Below are 17,720 nucleotides of genomic sequence, written 5' to 3'. Positions count from 1 at the left end.
GGCAGGGACGGCTGAGATAACAACTGAGGTGTATTCATGAAGGTGTATGACACCTGCTGCGTGAGCAGTGGCACCTCTGGGACATCGCTAGAGATGTAGGCCACACCACGCTCAGATAAAGTATGAGGTGTAGGGCACACTGTGATGCAGGGGAGGTGAAGAGGAGGGGTGAGTTTTGTTGGCATGGGATCGAAGAGCTTCAGTTTGGGCAACCGCAGGCGGAGCGGGTCTTACTGGAGGTGCATCATGGTGGGGTTGGGGGGGGGGGGACAGTGGAGGGAGGCGGCTGGGGCTAAGGATGTAAAGTAGGGGCAAGGCTGCTCTGAACTCTGGCATGGATCTGTAAACGTCACTGAGACCTGACGGCGCTCACCGTGCCTAGCCAGGCCAGGAGCAGAGATGTAGTCCGATTAAGAGAAGACAACCCTAGGGCTCGCCCGAGCTACAACCACTAGCTTACATCGCACACGTATTTATTTACTGCCCTTTAGATGTCTCCTGTTTCCAGAGTCTCTCTGCACTGTGGTCAGGAGACACCCCTACTTGCCTCCTGGAGCCCCTGCTTCTGGCTTTTCCTTGTGCTGGCTGTGCAAATGTTCAGATCTTTATAAATGCTCTTCATTATTTTATTGTCTTCAGGTCCCTGTGGGTGTTGTACGTGCTGCAAAGAAAGGGCAAGCGAAAACAGGAGACCAGGTAAGAAAGAGCTCCCTTCTATCTCGAAAGCCAGCAGCCCTATCCCTGCTGATGCAGTGTGCCTCAGCAGAGCCTGCAACCACAATATGCAGAACTGTTGAGTCTTTCTGGAGAAGTGACTTCTAATAACCCTTTAAAGCCATAGGGGCCATGTGCACCCTTCCACGTACGCCTCTGTAGCCATAGGGAAAAGGCACCCCCTTCCATGTACCCTTTTTCACCAAAGGGACCATGTGCACCCATTTCCATGTACTCTTTTGGAGCCATAGAGACCATGCACCCACTTCCCTGTACCCTTTTGGAGCCATTGGGACCATGCACCCACTTCCATGTACCCTTTTTCAGCCATAGGGACCATGTGCACCCACTTCTATTTACCCTTTTGGAGTTATAGGGACCATGCACTCACTTCCATGTACCCTTTTGGAGCATTAGGGACCATGTGCACCTACTTCTATGTACCCTCTTGAAGCTATTGGGACCATGCACCCACTTCCATGTACCCTTTTGGCACCAAAGGGACCAGGCAACCACTTCCATGTACCCTTTTAGAGCCATTGGGACCATGTGCACCCACTTCCATGTGCCCTTTTGGAGCTATAGGGACCATGCACCCACTTCCATGTACCCTTTTGGAGCATTAGGGACCATGTGCACCCACTTCCATGTACCCTTTTGGAGCTATAGGGACCATGCACCCACTTCCATGTACCCTTTTGAAGCATTAGAGACCATGTGCACCCACTTCCATGTACCCTTTTGGAGCTATAGGGACCATGCACCCACTTCCATGTACCCTATTAAAGCATTAGAGACCATGTGCAACCACTTCCATGTACCCTTTTGGAGCTATAGGGACCATTCACCCACTTCCATGTGCCCTTTTGAGGCCATAGGGACTGTGCACCCACTTCCATTTGCCTTTTGGAGCCATAGGAACCGTGCACCCACTTCCATGTACCCTTTTGGAGCTATAGGGACCGTACATGCACTTCCACATATTCTTTTGAAGCTATAGGGGTCACGCATCCACTTACATGTGCCTTTTTGCAGCCATAGGGACCATGCACCCCTTCCGCAAACCTTCTGCAGCAATAGAGACCATGCACCCACTTCCTTATAGCCTTGTGCCGCCAAAAGAGCCACGCATCTCCTAAAATGTACCCTTCCGCAGCCATTGGATTGGGACTCCTCCACCCCATACATGTTCGTGAACAATGACTGTACCTTGTGCACACCCCTTTCAGGATGAAGCCGCATCCCATTGCCTGCTCCTGATATGCCCTGGACCCTTATTTATGTCAGTGTAACTGTAATTGTATTTATATCGCGCTTACTAGGGTGGTCTGTCCACTAAATGGCTTCCTGATCCCAATGACCGACAGACATCTCACCCTATTGAGCTGGAGGAACCACCGCTCATGTTCCCTACCCTGCCTGTGTGCACGGTAACATGGGCAGGGAAAAGCAAAATTGCCCCCATTCACAAGAAAAAACTCCCTGCATGCCTGGCCTTGTACTTTTTAGGTCGAGCCTAGTGCAGCGCCCATGCGCTGCTCTATGGGAGGCTTCTTGTGAGCACTCTAAGCTTCTCCGTGTGGGGCTGACCTCTCCCACACATCGCATTGGCCTTTGCGTGTGTCTTTCAATAATGAAAGCACGCAAATGGCCAAAGGCGGGTGCATGTCCCACCTCCTTCCCAATGTTCACTCCCACTGCGTTTTGCTCTCGGGAGCGAGCAGCGGCACGCAGGGTGGCAGCTGCATTCCTCGTCGTGGATCAGGTTACTAATTGAATAGAACGCGCCGCCGTGCTTTTTTTTCAAATGCTTGTTTTATTTGCCTTGGTTGTGTTCTCGGATTGTTGTGTTCTTCGACTGTTTGAACCAAACACGCTTATCCAATAGTATTTTTAACTTTTAAACACAGTTTGCCAAGATATTTTTAAGTTAACGTGTAAATATAGTGCAAACTTGACCCGAAGGCTATCAGAGCGCTGAGTTGCGTTCCACACAGACTTGTTCATTTTGTTAGGCAGGGGAGAATAAGTGATTTGCTCAGGATCACAGGATTTTGAGGATTGATTTACATTTATACATTTGTGCGGTTCTGCAGGAACCTGAGAAGTGCATCTAACTCCAGTCATTCAGCTACTTATGTGAAAGTGTGAATGTGTGCTGCTGTTGGTATTTCTTCTTCACTCTCAAACTTTCTGCTGTCTGGACTCGCGACAGAAGGATCACACTGCAGCAGGGCCCTGAGGGTGGCCTTTGCTTGTCGTCTATTAATGTACATTATAACTACTAGTTCAGCTCAACTAAATTCATACAAATAAAAATGTTACCGACAAACATCATGCAATAAAATTTGCTAAAGAAATACGGTGTCAGATATTCAAGTAAATATATAAGAACACATTGCTCTACAACATACCTTAAAAACATTGCCAATACCTCTGGCTAAACACTTATAACGTCCCAAAGGCGAGACCTATTGGCCTTGCCAATGCTTGTTGTATTTGTCACTCGTTTTTCCTTCCCATGTCTGCCACTCAGTGCAGGGCAGACACGGGTAGGGAACCTGCAGAATGTCTCGCACTTGTAGAGAGAAAACCCCTACCCATTGGGCTCTTTTATTTTAACCATTTTGAAATCAAACTCACAAAGCCCCCTTTGAGAGTTTATGTTCTCATTGTTAACAGAAATGGGCCAAGTTAGCGCTTTAAACTTGACACCAGTTCGAGACGCTGTGGTGGGGGCTCCTCACACAACAGATATCCTGCTCTGACTTCAAGCCGATAGTGGGGCCAGCCCCTCACTGGGGCTGGGGCAGATTCAGTCACAAGAGTTTGTAAACTCTTGTGAATTACTTGTAGGCTAGTTCACTACTAGACAGTTTGTAACTGTAAACCAGGCAAAGTCCTGCACCCGCCACCTGGTGGAACCGCCACCTGGTGGAACTGCCCCCTCCACGTGCGGCCCTTCCTACTCCGCATACTTTTATCTGTCTACTTAATATTTACACATTAACTTCTCACCCCAGCTATGATTCACTGCAATCGTTCTTAAATGTGATTATTGTACAAAGGCATGGCCCCTGCTCCTCTGAGGGATGCACAGGACACAGACAGGATGCCAGAACTCTGCCTTATTTAAATCAGCAAAGGAAGAAGTGAAGTGCATTAGGATGCGGGAACAGGATGAATAAAAACAAACATCCGCAAAGAACCCAAGTGCTCTTCTCCTTAAGTAAATATTGTCTTTGTAATTGATTTATTCCAGTTTGAATGTATTCCTCAGTCTTGCTTCTCATTTCACGATCATCTCCAATCGAGCCGTAATACTATCACATTAAAAGTTCACCTCACAACCAATCAATCAATCAGGGTTTTGTAAAGCTCACTCCTCACCGTTGGGTTCTCAAGGCGCTTGGGGGGTGGCTGTGAGCAGCTCCGTTGGGGTCATTCGAAGAGCCAGGTCTTGAGGTCCTTCCTGAAGTGCTGCAGTGTCTGGCTTCGCTGGAGGTGGAGGGGGAGGTCGTTCCAGGTCTTGGCTGCGAGGTAGGAGAAGGCCCTTCCACCTGCTCTGGTCCTGTAGAAGCGTGGGGCGGTGGCCAGAGAGAGGTCAGCTGAGCATGGGTTTATTTTTGGGGTATGAAGGAGATGCATTCGTTGAGGTATCGGGGTCCGATGTGGTGGAGGGCCTTGTAGGCATGCGTTAAGAGCTCGAAAGTTATTCTTCTTTCGACAGGGAGTCAATGGAGGATATCGAGGATTAGTCTGGCTGCGGCGTTCTGGGCGGTCTTGAGTTTGCAGAGGAGTTTTTTGTGGATTCCGGTGTAGAGGACGTTGCTGTAGTCCAGTCTGCTGGTGACAAGTGTGTGAGTGACCGTTCTCCTGGAGTCGGGGGTGGGGGAAGGGGACACTTGAATGTCTTGAGTAGTATGCGAAGGGTGTGGAAGCCTGCAGAGGAGACGGCATTGATCTGGCGATTCATGGTGAGTGATGAGTCTAGTATGATGCAGAGGTTACGTGCATGATCCGTTGGGGTGGGTGGGTTTCCGAGAGCAAGAGGCCACCAGGTGTCGTCCCATGCGTAGTGGGTGGAGCCAAGGATGAGGACTTTTGTTTTCTCCGAGTTGAGTTTCAGGCGGATGTTCATCATCCAGGTTGCGACAGCTTTCATGCCGTCTTGAAATTTGTGCCTGGTGATGTCGGGTTCCTTGGTGAGGGAGAGGATGAGCTGGATGTCATCGGCTTAGAAGGTGTTGAGCCTGTGATTTCTGACGATGTTTGCGAGGAGGGCCATGTAGACGCTGAAGAGGGTGGGGCTGAGGGAGGATCCTTGAGGTACTCCGCATCTGATCTCTTGTCAGTTCTGAGAGGAAGGGCGGGAGTCTTATACTCTGCGTTCTGCCTGTGAGGAATGATCGTCACCAGTCTAGGGCCTTTCCTTGGATGCCGGCGTCGTGGAGTCTGGTGGCTAGTGTGCTGTGGGAGACGGTGTCGAAGGCTGTTGATAGGTCCACGAGTATGAGGGCTGCCGTTTGGCCTTGGTGGAGGAGGAAGCGGATTTCGTCTGTGGTGGCGAGGAGGCCGGTCTTGGTCCTGTGGTTGCTGCAGAATTCGGATTGATAGGTGTCTAGGATGTTGCTAGCTGGGTGTTGAGGGCCTTTTCGATGACCTTGGCTGCGAAAGAGAGCAGTGAGCTAGGCCTGGAGTTCTTGAGTTCCGTCGGGTCTACGGAGGGCTTCTTTAGGATGGGGTTGACTTCGTCACGCTTCCAGGTGTCGGGGAATGTGGAGGTCTCAAGGGAGCAGTTGATGGTTCGACTTAGCTCGGGTGCGATGACTGTGGCGGCCCTGTCTAAGATGTGCGGCGAAGTGGATGCTCTTCATGGTCTTTAGGGTGTCTTCTGTTGTGAGTGGGATCCAGGTAGGAAGGGTCAGTTGGGTTGCGTCACTGGGAGTGGTGCGTCACTGGGACTGGAAGGGTCAGTTGGGTGGCGTCACTGGGAGAGGTCTTGGTCGTTGGAAGTTTTCATAGAGTGTCTTGATCTTGAGGTGAAAGAAGGAGCTGAGTCTGTTGCCGAGGTCTTGGGAGGAAGGGACGTCAGTTGTTTCGCTGTTGGGTTTGGCAAATTCCTGTATGATGGTGAAGAGTTCCTTGGAGTTGTGGGCTTTGGAGAGGATTCTGTCTTGGAGGACGTTTTTCTTTGTGGGTTTGATGAGTTGGTGGTGGCTGTGGTTGCTGTTTTGTAGGCGGAGCGTGCTTCCGGAGTTTTGCTGTTTCTCCACATCTTTTCCAGCCGTCAGCAGGAGCACTTGGAATCTTGGAGTGCTGTGGTGAACCAGTTAGCTTTCTTCTGCTGTTCTGGAGGGGGTCGAGTGTGTTGGCGCAGTTGGCGATCCATTGGTGGAGGTTGCTTGCTGCTGTGTTGGAGTCTGTCGTAGTTGGGGGTGGAGTGCAGGTGAGTGCGGAGGTGAGGTTTTGTTCTGAGACTTTGTTCCAGATTCTGCGTGGGAAGCGGCGTGCATGCTTGTGTGCGGTGGGTTTAGTAAAGGAGAAATGGATGCTATGGGGGTCAGTCCAGAGCAGTTCCATGGTTTGACTGAAGATGTTGTTTCCTCCTGCGAAGCTGGGGTTGAATGTGTGTCCTGCTGTGTGAGTGGGGCAGAGAGAAGTTGCGTCAGCCCTGTGTTGGTGAGGTTCTCTAGGAGGGCGGTGGTGGTGGGGTCACTTTGGTTGTCCAGGCGGAAGTTCAGGTCTCCGAGTAGTATATAGTCTGTGGAGGCGAGGGCGTGGGGTGCGATGAGGTCGGCTATGACATTTGTGAAAGGGGTGCGGGGGCCAGGTGGTCTGTAGGCGAGTGTTTTATCGGAGCGTCGTTCAGGGGTTGGGCTGGATCTGGAAGAGTATGTATTCCATGGGGGGGGGGGGGGGGGGGGGGGGGGAGACGTTGTCCGAGTTGGTGGTTGTCAATCAAAGGGAGCTTTTTTGGACGATGGCGAGGCCTCCTCCTGGGCGGTTGGGGCGGTCTTTTCTCAGGATCTTGTATCCGTCGGGGATGGCGGTTGCGATGACGGCTGCGAAGCTGGTGTTGGTCCGGGTCTCTATGAGGAATGCGACGTTGGGTGTGTGAGTGTGAAGGAGGTCCCAGATTGGCGTGCCTGTGCAGGGAGCGTATGTTGAGAAGGATGCAGCTCAGTGGTTTGTGTGTGCTGGCGTTCTGTGGGCTGGGGGTTGCTGCCGGGGTCCGGAGGTGGGTGAAGGTGTGGCTGCAGTGTCGGCAGGTGATCGGGCCTTGGGTGTTGCCCAACCCGTCGTGTCATGGTAGTTCCCAATGACGACAGACACCGTGGTCGTAGTTAGCAGAGCTTTATTATCCCTAACCTCTTACATTGCCGTCCCTATTCTAACTGGCCGCCTCAGCCGTCGCTCCTCCTCTTCCTTTCCTGTCGATGCCCCGCCCCCTCAACCACTAGCCTGCGCACGACTGCACATCTTCCCCCTTTGTTAACAAAACAATGTGACATAAGTTCATATTTCTTCTATTAACCTTTTGGGCCGTTGAATTGTCTGTCGCGGTCGGAGAGACCGGCCTTCAGCCACAGTTCCGGCTGGGCCTCCATCATCCCCTTCCTGACTGGTGGTAGCCTCACCTCGTTCTTCACATTGCTCAGTTCCAGTTGTCGATGGTCCCGCCACAAGTGCTTCTTGCATGGCTGGATTGCATTTTTGGAAGTGAGACACGTTCCGCGTGATGCGCCGGTTTTCTGATTCCGCAGTCAGCATGGTGCCCTTTCGTCGAGTTATTGTTAAAGGCTCCGCTCTGAACCTGCAGTCTGTCTTTCGGCCTTGTTCTTGCTTGACCACAACACAGTCCCCTTCCTGGAGGGAGAGGGACCTGGCTCGTCTCCTGCCGTCAGCATATGCCTTCATGTTTTCCTTGCCTGCTCTGTCCGCGATGGCCACTTCGTGATGGATGCGGCTTGGGGAGACTGGTCGTAGAGCCCCTTCCCAGGTGGGTATCCGTGTTCGAATAGGGCGCCCTAGCATGAGTGTGGCCGGGCATTTGCCAGTGGTGGCATGGGGTGTTGTTCGATAGGATCAAAGCACATCATTGAGAGCTGTTTGCAGATCTCGTTTGTCAAGCGTGGCTTGCTGGAATGTCTTTTTTAGGGTGGCCATGAACCTTTCAACGGTGCTGTTGGCTTGCGGCCATAGGGGCGTTATTCTCCGGTGTCTCACGTCCATTGACTTCACAAAGTCGCTGAATTCCTGTCCGTTGAAGGGGGGACCATTGTCTGTTTTTAGTTCCTTGGGCACACCCCAGGCTGCAAAGACTTCGTCCAACACTTTGATGGTGGCGGCAGCGCTGGTGGATGGCACAAACTGGGCGATGGGGAATCGTGAGTATTCATCGATCACTACGAGAACATACTTGCCCGATTGCATTGGGCCGTAGAAGTCCATGGCTAATTCATGCCATACCCCGGGTGGTAGTGGCGTCATCGGAAGTGGGGCTGGAGGATCCCTGTGTCCAACCACTTGACATTGCGGACAGTCCTTCAGAGTGTGCTCCACCATTCTGTCAAGAAACGGGAACCAAACCCGCTCTCGGAGGGCCCTCTTTGTCGCAACTACACCTCGATGACTTTCGTGAGCCAGGTTAATGACTACTTGACGCAGTTGGCTGGGGATGACAATTCGGTGGTCTCTCAGTAGCAGGCCCTCAGCAGTGACAGACAGTTCTCCGCTTACGTTTCTGAACGCCTGTAGTTCCTGACGCGTCGTCGGATCACTCCCTTCCTGTGGCTCTTCGTGCCTCCAGCGATGTGTCTGCACCCTGCGGATCACCCCTTGCAACATCTCATCTTGTGACGTGGCTTGTTGAATGACCTCCAGAGGAACAGCAGGCGGTCGCGCTTGATCCACCACAAAGTGGATAAACTCCTCGGCCACAGACGGTTTGGAGAGGTGAGATGCCTTGGGGTGGCGCGACATGTAATCGGCCGGGTTAGCTGACTTTCCCGGCTTATGGACGATGGTGTAGGTATACTCCTGCAAGCGCAGTCCCCAGCGTTCAATGCGAGGCGGCATTTTGGAGCGTGGATTCCCGAAGATGGTAACGAGCACTTGGTGATCCGTCACCATGGTGAAATGTTTCCCATATATGAACACGTGAAAGTGTTCACAGGCCCACACGACCGCCAGGCTCTCCTTTTCAGGTTGGGAATATGCCTTCTCCGTGTCGGAGAGACTCCGGCTGGCATGAGCCACTATGTGACGTTGATCTGTGTCGTTGTCGTATTGCGCTTAGATGGCCCCTAGGCCAACAGGACTGGCATCCACCGTTATTTCAGTCTTGCGGTCAGGACTGAAGTATGCCAGACTCCCAGCTGCTCCTACCGCTTGTTTAATTTCCTGGAAGGCGTGCTCGCACTCACAAGTCCACTCGAATGGCTGTCCCTGCTTGGTCAGTGTTCGGAGTGGGTGGCTGAGGGTGGCATAGTCTTTGATGTACCTCGAGCAGTAGCTTGCCATTCCCAGGAAGGACCGCACATCGCTAACGTCTCGTGTGCTCTCGGTGTCATTGAGCGTGCTCACTTTATCAGGGTCGGGCTTCATCCCAGCCCCCGAGAAGACGTGCCCGAAGAACTTCAGCTTCGACTGGTGAAACTCGCATTTGTCCTTGTTGAGCGTTAAGTTTGCTTCCAGAAGGGCATGGCAGACTCGGTCCAGGGCGGTGTCGTGGTCCTGTACATTCGCCCCATACACCAGGATGTCGTCACTATAGTTCAGTGTGTTGGGGATGTGGTGGATGGTCTGGCGAATGGCCTCTTGAAATATTTCGGCGGCCGAGGAGATGCCGAAATTCAGTCTTTTGTAACGGTATAGCCCCAGGTGCGTTGCGAAAGTTGTGATGTATTGGGAGCTCTCGTGAAGTTCCAACTGATGGTACCCTTTGTTGAGGTCGAGCTTGGAAAACACTCGAGCACCAATAAGTGCGGCTATCATGTCACTCAGGTGAGGGCCTGGGTGACGCTCTCTCTCGATGGCGGTGTTGGGCATCCGCATGTCCACACACAACCGCACCTTTCCCGGGGTCCCTTTCTTCGGAACGATGACCACTGGTGACACCCATGGTGTGGGGCCCTCCGTCCGCTCGATGATGTCGGCTGTCAGCAGATCTTGCAACTCATCTTCCACGGCCTGCTGGAGATGGAACGGCACCTTCCGAGGATGTTGGGCAACCGGCTGGACTTGGTCATCAATGTGTAGACGGATCTGACCCCTGTTCATTTTGCCGAGTCCCATGAACAGCTTTGGGAATTTGTGGACAATGTTGCAGTCATTGCTGACCCGATACAAGATCTCTACCAACCGCAGTCGTTCGGCCGTCGGCAAGCCAAGGAGGCAGTCAGCCTCTGGCCCTTCTATGACATGTATCACGGCAGGAACAGATATCGTTTGGTGTCGAAGTACAGTTGAAAACTTTCCGAGACAAGGAAGTGGTTTCCTGGACATCCAGGTGTAGACTCGGACATGTGCTGGACTTAGTCGAGGACGAGGCTTCATTTTGTGATACTCTGTCACAGGGATGTAGTTCAGTGACGCACCACTGTCCATTACGAATTTTGTGTTATGTTCGCCGAAACTGATGTCCAGTCGGGGATATTTCTTAAGTTGATCGGGGTCAGCGATCATGTTGGCATATTCGACCGAGTATTCTCGTTCGTCTGAAGGGGATCTGGAGTCTCGAGATGGTGACCTCCTTGACCATCGCGACGTCTGTGACTCCCGGCTGGAGTGAGAGGATCTGGACGACGACTTTGGGCGGTCGTGCACCGCTCGCGCGTGGTGTTGGCGGGTGTCGCCGCGCGACGTCCTGTGCGTGTTCTTGTCCTTCTCCCGGCGATACTCGCTGCACTTGGCTTCAAAGTGGTTGCTCCGCCCACACTTGCGGCACTGCTGTCCCATGGCTGGGCAGGCTCCGGTGTGCGGGAAATCATACCCACATCTGTAGCATTTCCGTGCTGGTGCTTTTCTTACATGATCCTGACGCTTGCTTCTCCGCCTTGCTTCCGGTTGACGATATCCAGAATAACGGCGGCGCGACGACGGCCGGGAGTGCCGCCCTCGCTCCCTGGACCCTCGGCTGGAGCGACTGGTCCGCACATGGCATACTTGTTCCCTGCGTTCCGTCCGTCCTGCTTCCATGGTCCTAGCGTGCTCCTCAGCCTGTTCGTGCACCCTCGTCATTTCTTCTATTTCGTCGAGGGTGTGACTTTTCTTCAACAGTTTTCTCCTGAGCGTCTCGGACTGGCACCCATTGATGACGCGCAGCCGGATGGCGTCGTCCGTCGAGAACGCGTCAAAGTTGCAGTGGCGTGCTAGCCGGCGTAGTCGAGTTATTTATGTACCCATCATTTCATCTTTTCCCTGGTGCGCCCGCTGGAACACATACCTCTCGTAGTCCACATTCTTCTTGTGTAGAAATTTCCTATCCAACGCCTCTCGTACTTTGGCGTAGGTCCCTGCATCTGCGGCTGGGATTTCCTTAATCATTTTGCTGATGTCTTTTCCCACAAGGTTGCGGAGCGCTATGAGTTGGTCTTCATCACCAAGCACCTTGGAGCCTTTGATGTAGTCTTCAAAATCTTCGATCCATTCCTCCCATCGAGGCCCCATGCTACTCCCAACCACGAGCGCCAGAGGCTCTGGAGGGCGCAAGTGCGACATCCCCATCACAACAGGTTTCACCTCTTGACGTGCAGGCGAGCCGTGGTTTGACATCGTGCTTCTCTTGCAATCGTTTTAGTTCCTACTTGTTTGCTCTCCTGTCTTTACTCGGGCTTGATTGCTTTCATTAAATTTGCCTTTGCTTGTGCTTGTCCAGTATTCTTCCTGCTTTTGCTCGTGCTTGTTTGAATTTTTTTTCTTGCCTTGTCTTGGGTTTGTTTAATTCTTCTCTTGCCTTTGTTCTTGCTTTTGCTTGTGTTTGTGTAATCGTCTTCTTGCCTTGGCTTGGGTTTGTTTCATTCTTCTCTTGCCTTTGCTTGTGCTTGTTTGCTTTTCTTCTTGCTTTTGCTTGTGTTTGTTTAATTGGTTTTCTTGCCTTGGCTTGGGTTTGTTTCTTGCCTTTGCCAGTGCTTGTTTGGTGCCTGACTCCAAAATGGCCGCTTGTTTGATTTACAAAGGGTGTCCTGAAAACAGCCGCCTGGTTTAAAGATGGCCGCCGGACCGGCACCACACACGGGGCTTGACACGAGGCTCAGCACTACCTCCGGTTCTTCCCCACATGACTCACGCTACCTCGGCGGCCTCACTCACCGGCTCATCAGCTCCGTGGGACTTCATTCACCACAGGGTAGGCGCGCACTGTTACTGCCACCTCTCTTGTCACACACGTGATTTTGGCGTCACGCTGGGCTTGAAGGCTCCGGTTTCAGCGCGAGCAGCGCTGCTTTCAGGCTTCTTTCTCGCGCCTCGCTCAGGGGACAGACCACGGTTTTCCAGGGTTCAGGGGAGCATGCCGCTCATCCCACTCTCGTCGCCAGCTGTCGTGTCGTGGTAGTTCCCAATGACGACAGACACCGTGGTCGTAGTTAGCAGAGCTTTATTATCCCTAACCTCTTACATTGCCGTCCCTATTCTAACTGCCCGCCTTAGCCGTCGCTCCTCCTCTTCCTTTCCCGTCGATGCCCCGCCCCCTCAACCACTAGCCTGCGCACGACTGCACACAACCCAAGTCCTATTGTGATCTTGGACCACACCTATTGCTCCAAGGACCCCCTGCGCACATCAGTTTGCTATGCACAGTGCACTCCAGGGACACGGTAAAAGGCCATGCCCGACAACGAATCCACAGCTCCTGAACGGATGCACATTGCATTTGGCCATGTAGAGAAGGCTTTGGTGCAGGTCACACACTCCCTGGCAAAAGCCAACATTGCTGGCCCATAGCTCTGGGGCACCAGATCCCGCGGTGGAAATCCTTTGGCTGTGTGCAATGGACCCAGGCAGTGGCGTACTGTGGGTTGCCGGTGCCTGGGGCAAGGCAAGTTTTGCGTGGCACACTTTGCAATTTGCGCCCACAATTTTGCACCCCTAAGAATTATGCACCTGGGGAACCGCCCCTGTGGCCCCGCCCATGCTACGCCACTGAACCCAGGAGACACTCCCTGGCCTTTAGCCATGTCCTCCACTCGGTGTCCCCGTCCCTTGGGGCCAGATCTCTTTTTGCCATACTTGGGGCACTCTGTGGTAGGGATACTCTTTGGCTACATCCTGCCCCACCACTCCTTCCACCAGCACCCACTCCGCAAAGTCTTTGGAAGCGCTCAGAAGGCCCACACACATACCCGAGGATCAGTGGATGCTCACCTAATTTCTTTATACACACCTAAATTATTTTCCTGCATAGTGAGATGTGCAAAAAGTTACCGATTGGGTTATAACATCTTCAACAAAAGTTTTGACATGATCAGCCAATCAAATTGCTTGGTTCCACAGCTCCATCCTGAGCTGTGATCAGTGAAACCTTTGTGCAAAAATACTTCTACATTACATTAGATTTCAATTTTTTTATACTCGGATCATAATAATTTTCTGTCATAACCTTCATCATATCTGAGCCCAGCAAAACCCACCCAAAATGCATTTCTAAGAAAAAAATCTCAAACGAATTGAAAGATTTACATGAAACCACTAACAGCCTATTTGGAGTAAAATCCGATGGTCATGCCAAGATTGGTGGAATTCTATTCAGTTTTTGCACTAGCAGACAGTGTGCGTGGCAACCACATATATCTAAAGAATAAATGGTCCTCCAATTACATAGTTACCACTCACTTCCTGTATGGATGCAATCGATAACAATACGCATTCTGAAAAGTTTTGTTCCAATTGTTGACAATATAAAAATGTTAAAAGTCCGCTGCTGCCTCAAAAATGTGATCCTATTTCCTCAAACGAGTACTTCAGTCACAGCCGTGCCAGATTTCCCGGATATCCACAAGACATTAAATTGATAAAAAGTGTATCTAGATGAGGAATATTAACAAAGGGAGTGATTCGGAACACACAACTTGAACCCATCTCTTGTAGATCACAGATCGCATCTAGAAGTTGAGCCATCGTTGGCATAAATTTCTGATAGTAGAGCTTTAAGAGGCTGCAAACTGATATATGTATTTTTTTTCTTTTCTCTCGTAGAGAATACTCCCAGTTGAGCCTAAAGGAGTTGAACATCGTGGAGACAAACGAGGTCTTGTCTGTAATCAGCAACGTTGCGGATCTCCTCAATGCTATCCACTGGATGCCTCCGGGATTTCTGTGGGCCGGACGCTTCCCACCTTGGCTCGTGGGTCTTTTGGGCACCATTTCATCTCTTATTGGACTTTACAAAACCACGTTGGGATCTAATTCTGGAAGCTTCTGACCAGACCGGTATTGGTCCATTCGGATCCAAGTTTAAACACAATTTTTTCATAATCCAGAGATTTGTTTTTACAAAATTGTGAAAAAATCATACGTACAATAATGAAAATAAGCCAACACAGAGTTCTTTAATGTTCCATTATTTCCACACAGTTCTTTATCTAACCGCTCATGGATTAGGCACTCGGCGACAAGTTTGTCTGATTCCCTCATTCAGGCGACCATCGTCCATATGTCATCTCCACGGTAACTTGAGGAATTGACATACTGAAACTATTTCAGGTTTGACATCTTTGCATGGAGGATCCAGTGAATGATTTTAAACTAGCTTGAAACCGTTTACTGTCAATCTATATTACTTTTAGTTTGAAAACATTCAGGTTAGAAAAAGTTTGGAAAAACATTTTTCAAAATCTATATCGCAATCTCAGTGGTTCATAATTTAAACCTTTTCCTGTAGTTTGCTTGTTTACCATTTCTAACTGGACAGATCTACCATTCCAATTCCAGTCCTTCGCCAAGTCATACAGATTGTCAAAGCTTTAATTTCACATTTATTTTCCAAACTAAGGGCCTGGTTTAGATTTTGGCAGATGGGTTACTCTGTCACAATGCACAGGATGTCCCATACACCTGAAAAAGAGCTCAGTTTGTTCCATGTCAGATGTGTGAGGAGATTTCTTTTTTGGCTGTATTTTTACCCTCTCTTGTCTGAGGATTTACTGATCTGAAAATGCAAATGGGACACACAGAGTGGGTGAATATGTCAGAACATGTCTGCCCCAAAACATACTCACGAACTTCCAATTTTAGAAATGACTGAGCCACGTAGATGTGTGATCTGAGCTTTTTAGACTTGGAGTGTCTCCTTTGTGGGGCCAAAAACAAAATAAACTGTGGAGCTGGAGACTTACCCAATGTCATTAGGTTGACATTTGTTCAAGGAGTGCATTCTGGGAGTTGTAGTATGTGTGTGTCTCAATCAAACCAATCGACTTTCATAGCAGGTGATGAGATATAAAATGGAAGCACATGTCTAAATCATGGTGTCCTGATGACACGCCTTCCTACGCTCCATTGGCTCATTACATACAACTTATGTGGACTTGAAGCCCTGTGGTTTGTTGAGTATTTCTTAAGGGCACCCTGTGCTATAGCGATTCATATTTATGTTTTAATTTGTCTATTTCTGTCTCATTTCCTAAAACTTTCACATTTCTTTTCTGTTCTTTCAGTTGTTGAAATATGAATTTCCTGCCCTCTCCCCAAGGAGCTGCAGTCCCATGCTTGAAATGAATTCTATCTATGCAAGTGTAAACATTCGCTACTTAAATGTATAGAATTTATCATTTCTAACCCTTTTTCTACGCACAAACCTAATGGAACACTGCTCAGGTAGCCGTAGTCTTTCCTTGTGCACTGCAGTCCTGTCCTCAGTTTAACCGGTTAGTGGCTGCACAGGTTTGGCCAAGTTTACCCCATTTGATGCCATGCTTTCATTGTCCTTGAATAAAAGGTGGTCATCTTTAATGTTGAGTGACTCTTGAATGGCTCTTACTTCTGACTTGTGTATCACTGAATCATTAGGGTACTGTAAAATGCTGGAAAGATGGCTCAGTGAGTTAACTGTTCATTGCTTAAACCTCCTGTAACTTGTATATCACAAATTTGAATCCTTTCATAGCTAACTTGGGCCTCCAACCTTCTGAGGTCAGTAAACACAGTAGCATTACATTGGGTAACAATATCACTTGTTACCCACTTTGAAATTGCTTTGAATTCAAGTTCTGTGTTTTAATTTGAATTAGCACTTGTGGGAGGGGCTACCTTGTTGACCGAGATCAATAATACCATCGCTCTCATTTATATTGGGACATTTGCAGATTTTGCACAGTTGGGGGGGGGAGAAAACTTCTGTAATTCAGATATATCAGTAATAACAGCTGCTAAATGCTTGCACTTGCTGCCCGTGATCCGCTTTTGGGGCATGTTGCACTTTTTTTGGGCTTCACATTTATGTACAGCACTAAAAACTCGCAGATTAGCCAACATGTGATCAAATGTTAAAACCGGTATAATATGCACAGCTGGAACAAATCTAAATGTATTAAGATGCAGGTGTACTAGTGGGGTGATGTACATGCTGATTTAAGGGTTTTAGGATACATTTTTAGATAGCAGCCTTTTTATGATAACTTATTGGTTTGTCTGTATATTTTTATCTGAACTTTTTATGCATTTGTTTCTAAATGCAAAATAAAGTATTAATTGATTGATTGACTCAATTCGGAGCCCTGCTAAGCTGCCACTTTCTTGAGGCGTGCTCTAGTCTTTGTAGGGCCCGAATACTATATTAGTGGTCTGATTCCACGGACACACAGCGGATGTGCGCAGTGGGCACAGCAAAGGCTAGCCCGCCCGTGCCTGAATCGCATTCAGCGCCAGCCATACTGCCGGTAAGTTCGGCCATAACACGCCCCTCATACTTATACTAGGGTCGAATTACTAGCCTTATGTACTACTTCCTGTGAAATGCATGCGAGTTTACTGATGATAGCCCTGCAGCGGGGTTGAAATGCCCTGGATGCGGCTTCTCTCTGGAAGCCCCTAAAACGTGCAGTCCCTCCCAAGATAAAGACTACGGATTGTTGCCACACGGGGAGTCTGGTGTAGTAGTACCTATTCCCACATCAAGTTCTTCCTTTTTGTTCTGCCTTATAAATTATCGTTCCCTACTCAGACATGCCCTGAACGTTTTTAATCTGCTAATTGAGAACCACTGGGACTTCATATTTCTCACTGAAACTTGGCTAAAAGACTGCTCGGCTGACGATCTCGCTTGGCAGTTCCACCAGATTTCTCCAGTACGCATATTGATAGAGCCGACGAAAACGGGGGTGGGTTGGCTGTTGTACATCGATCCACCTACTCTTGCTGTGCATTAAAATTGGCGGCCATTAACAATATTGAAGAGTTTTTTTATTCACCATTATCTTAGCCCCAACATTCGTAGTAGCTGGTGAGCCTATCTACCACCCTCCTGATGAACTGGCCGCCTCCTTGCAGCTTCTCATTGACGTGCTTGGTCAATTACTGCCTCTCCATGCCCATTACCTGCTACAGGGCAAATTTAACTTCAGTGTGGACGATCCTAACAACAAACCCGCACAGCACTTTCTATCCTCTAATGAAGGTTTCAACCTAGAGCAACTACTTAAGGTGCCAACTCACAACTCAGGCCGACCTGATTTTAGCAACTCCTGCGACGGTCTTGGTAAAACCTGTTCTCAAACTTACCTGGTCTGACCATTTTTGGTCCCTTTTAATGTGGTCTCCACAGCTTCTTGCGGTGTGCAAAATGTAAGTCTTTGTCCAGACCATAGACTAAAGTATCGGACTCCCAACTTTTGGAGTCGCTTCAGTCCACGCCCGGTCTCTGGACAGAGGACTTAGAACAGGATGTTCTGTGCTTTAATAATTCCGCTGCCATCGATATTGTTGCCCCCTCTGAAATCCCACACCTCAGAGAGGTTAAAACCTTCTGTGCCCTGGTTCTCCGAGACCCTCAAGCGAGAGAAATC

At 49.7% G+C, this 17,720-nt stretch overlaps 1 protein-coding gene across 4 annotated transcripts in view; it reads left to right on the top strand.

The window, feature by feature from the left end:
- The window catches only part of PEX11G (peroxisomal biogenesis factor 11 gamma), a 507,211-nt gene extending 491,300 nt beyond the window's left edge, over positions 1-15,911 (top strand). For all 4 annotated transcript variants that reach the window (XM_085637659.1, XM_085637660.1, XM_085637657.1 and 1 more), the window contains 2 exons: positions 640-696; positions 13,915-15,911. In XM_085637659.1, coding sequence (XP_085493785.1) covers positions 640-696; positions 13,915-14,140 — 283 coding nt within the window. In that variant the 3' untranslated portion in view covers positions 14,141-15,911. The remainder of the gene's footprint in view (positions 1-639; positions 697-13,914) is intronic.
- Positions 15,912-17,720: the final 1,809 nt, after the last annotated feature.

This window comes from Triturus cristatus, chromosome 12, assembly GCF_964204655.1.
Source record: "Triturus cristatus chromosome 12, aTriCri1.1, whole genome shotgun sequence".
Taxonomy (NCBI): Eukaryota; Metazoa; Chordata; class Amphibia; order Caudata; family Salamandridae; genus Triturus; species Triturus cristatus.
This window is presented reverse-complemented; position numbering and strand designations above follow the sequence as displayed.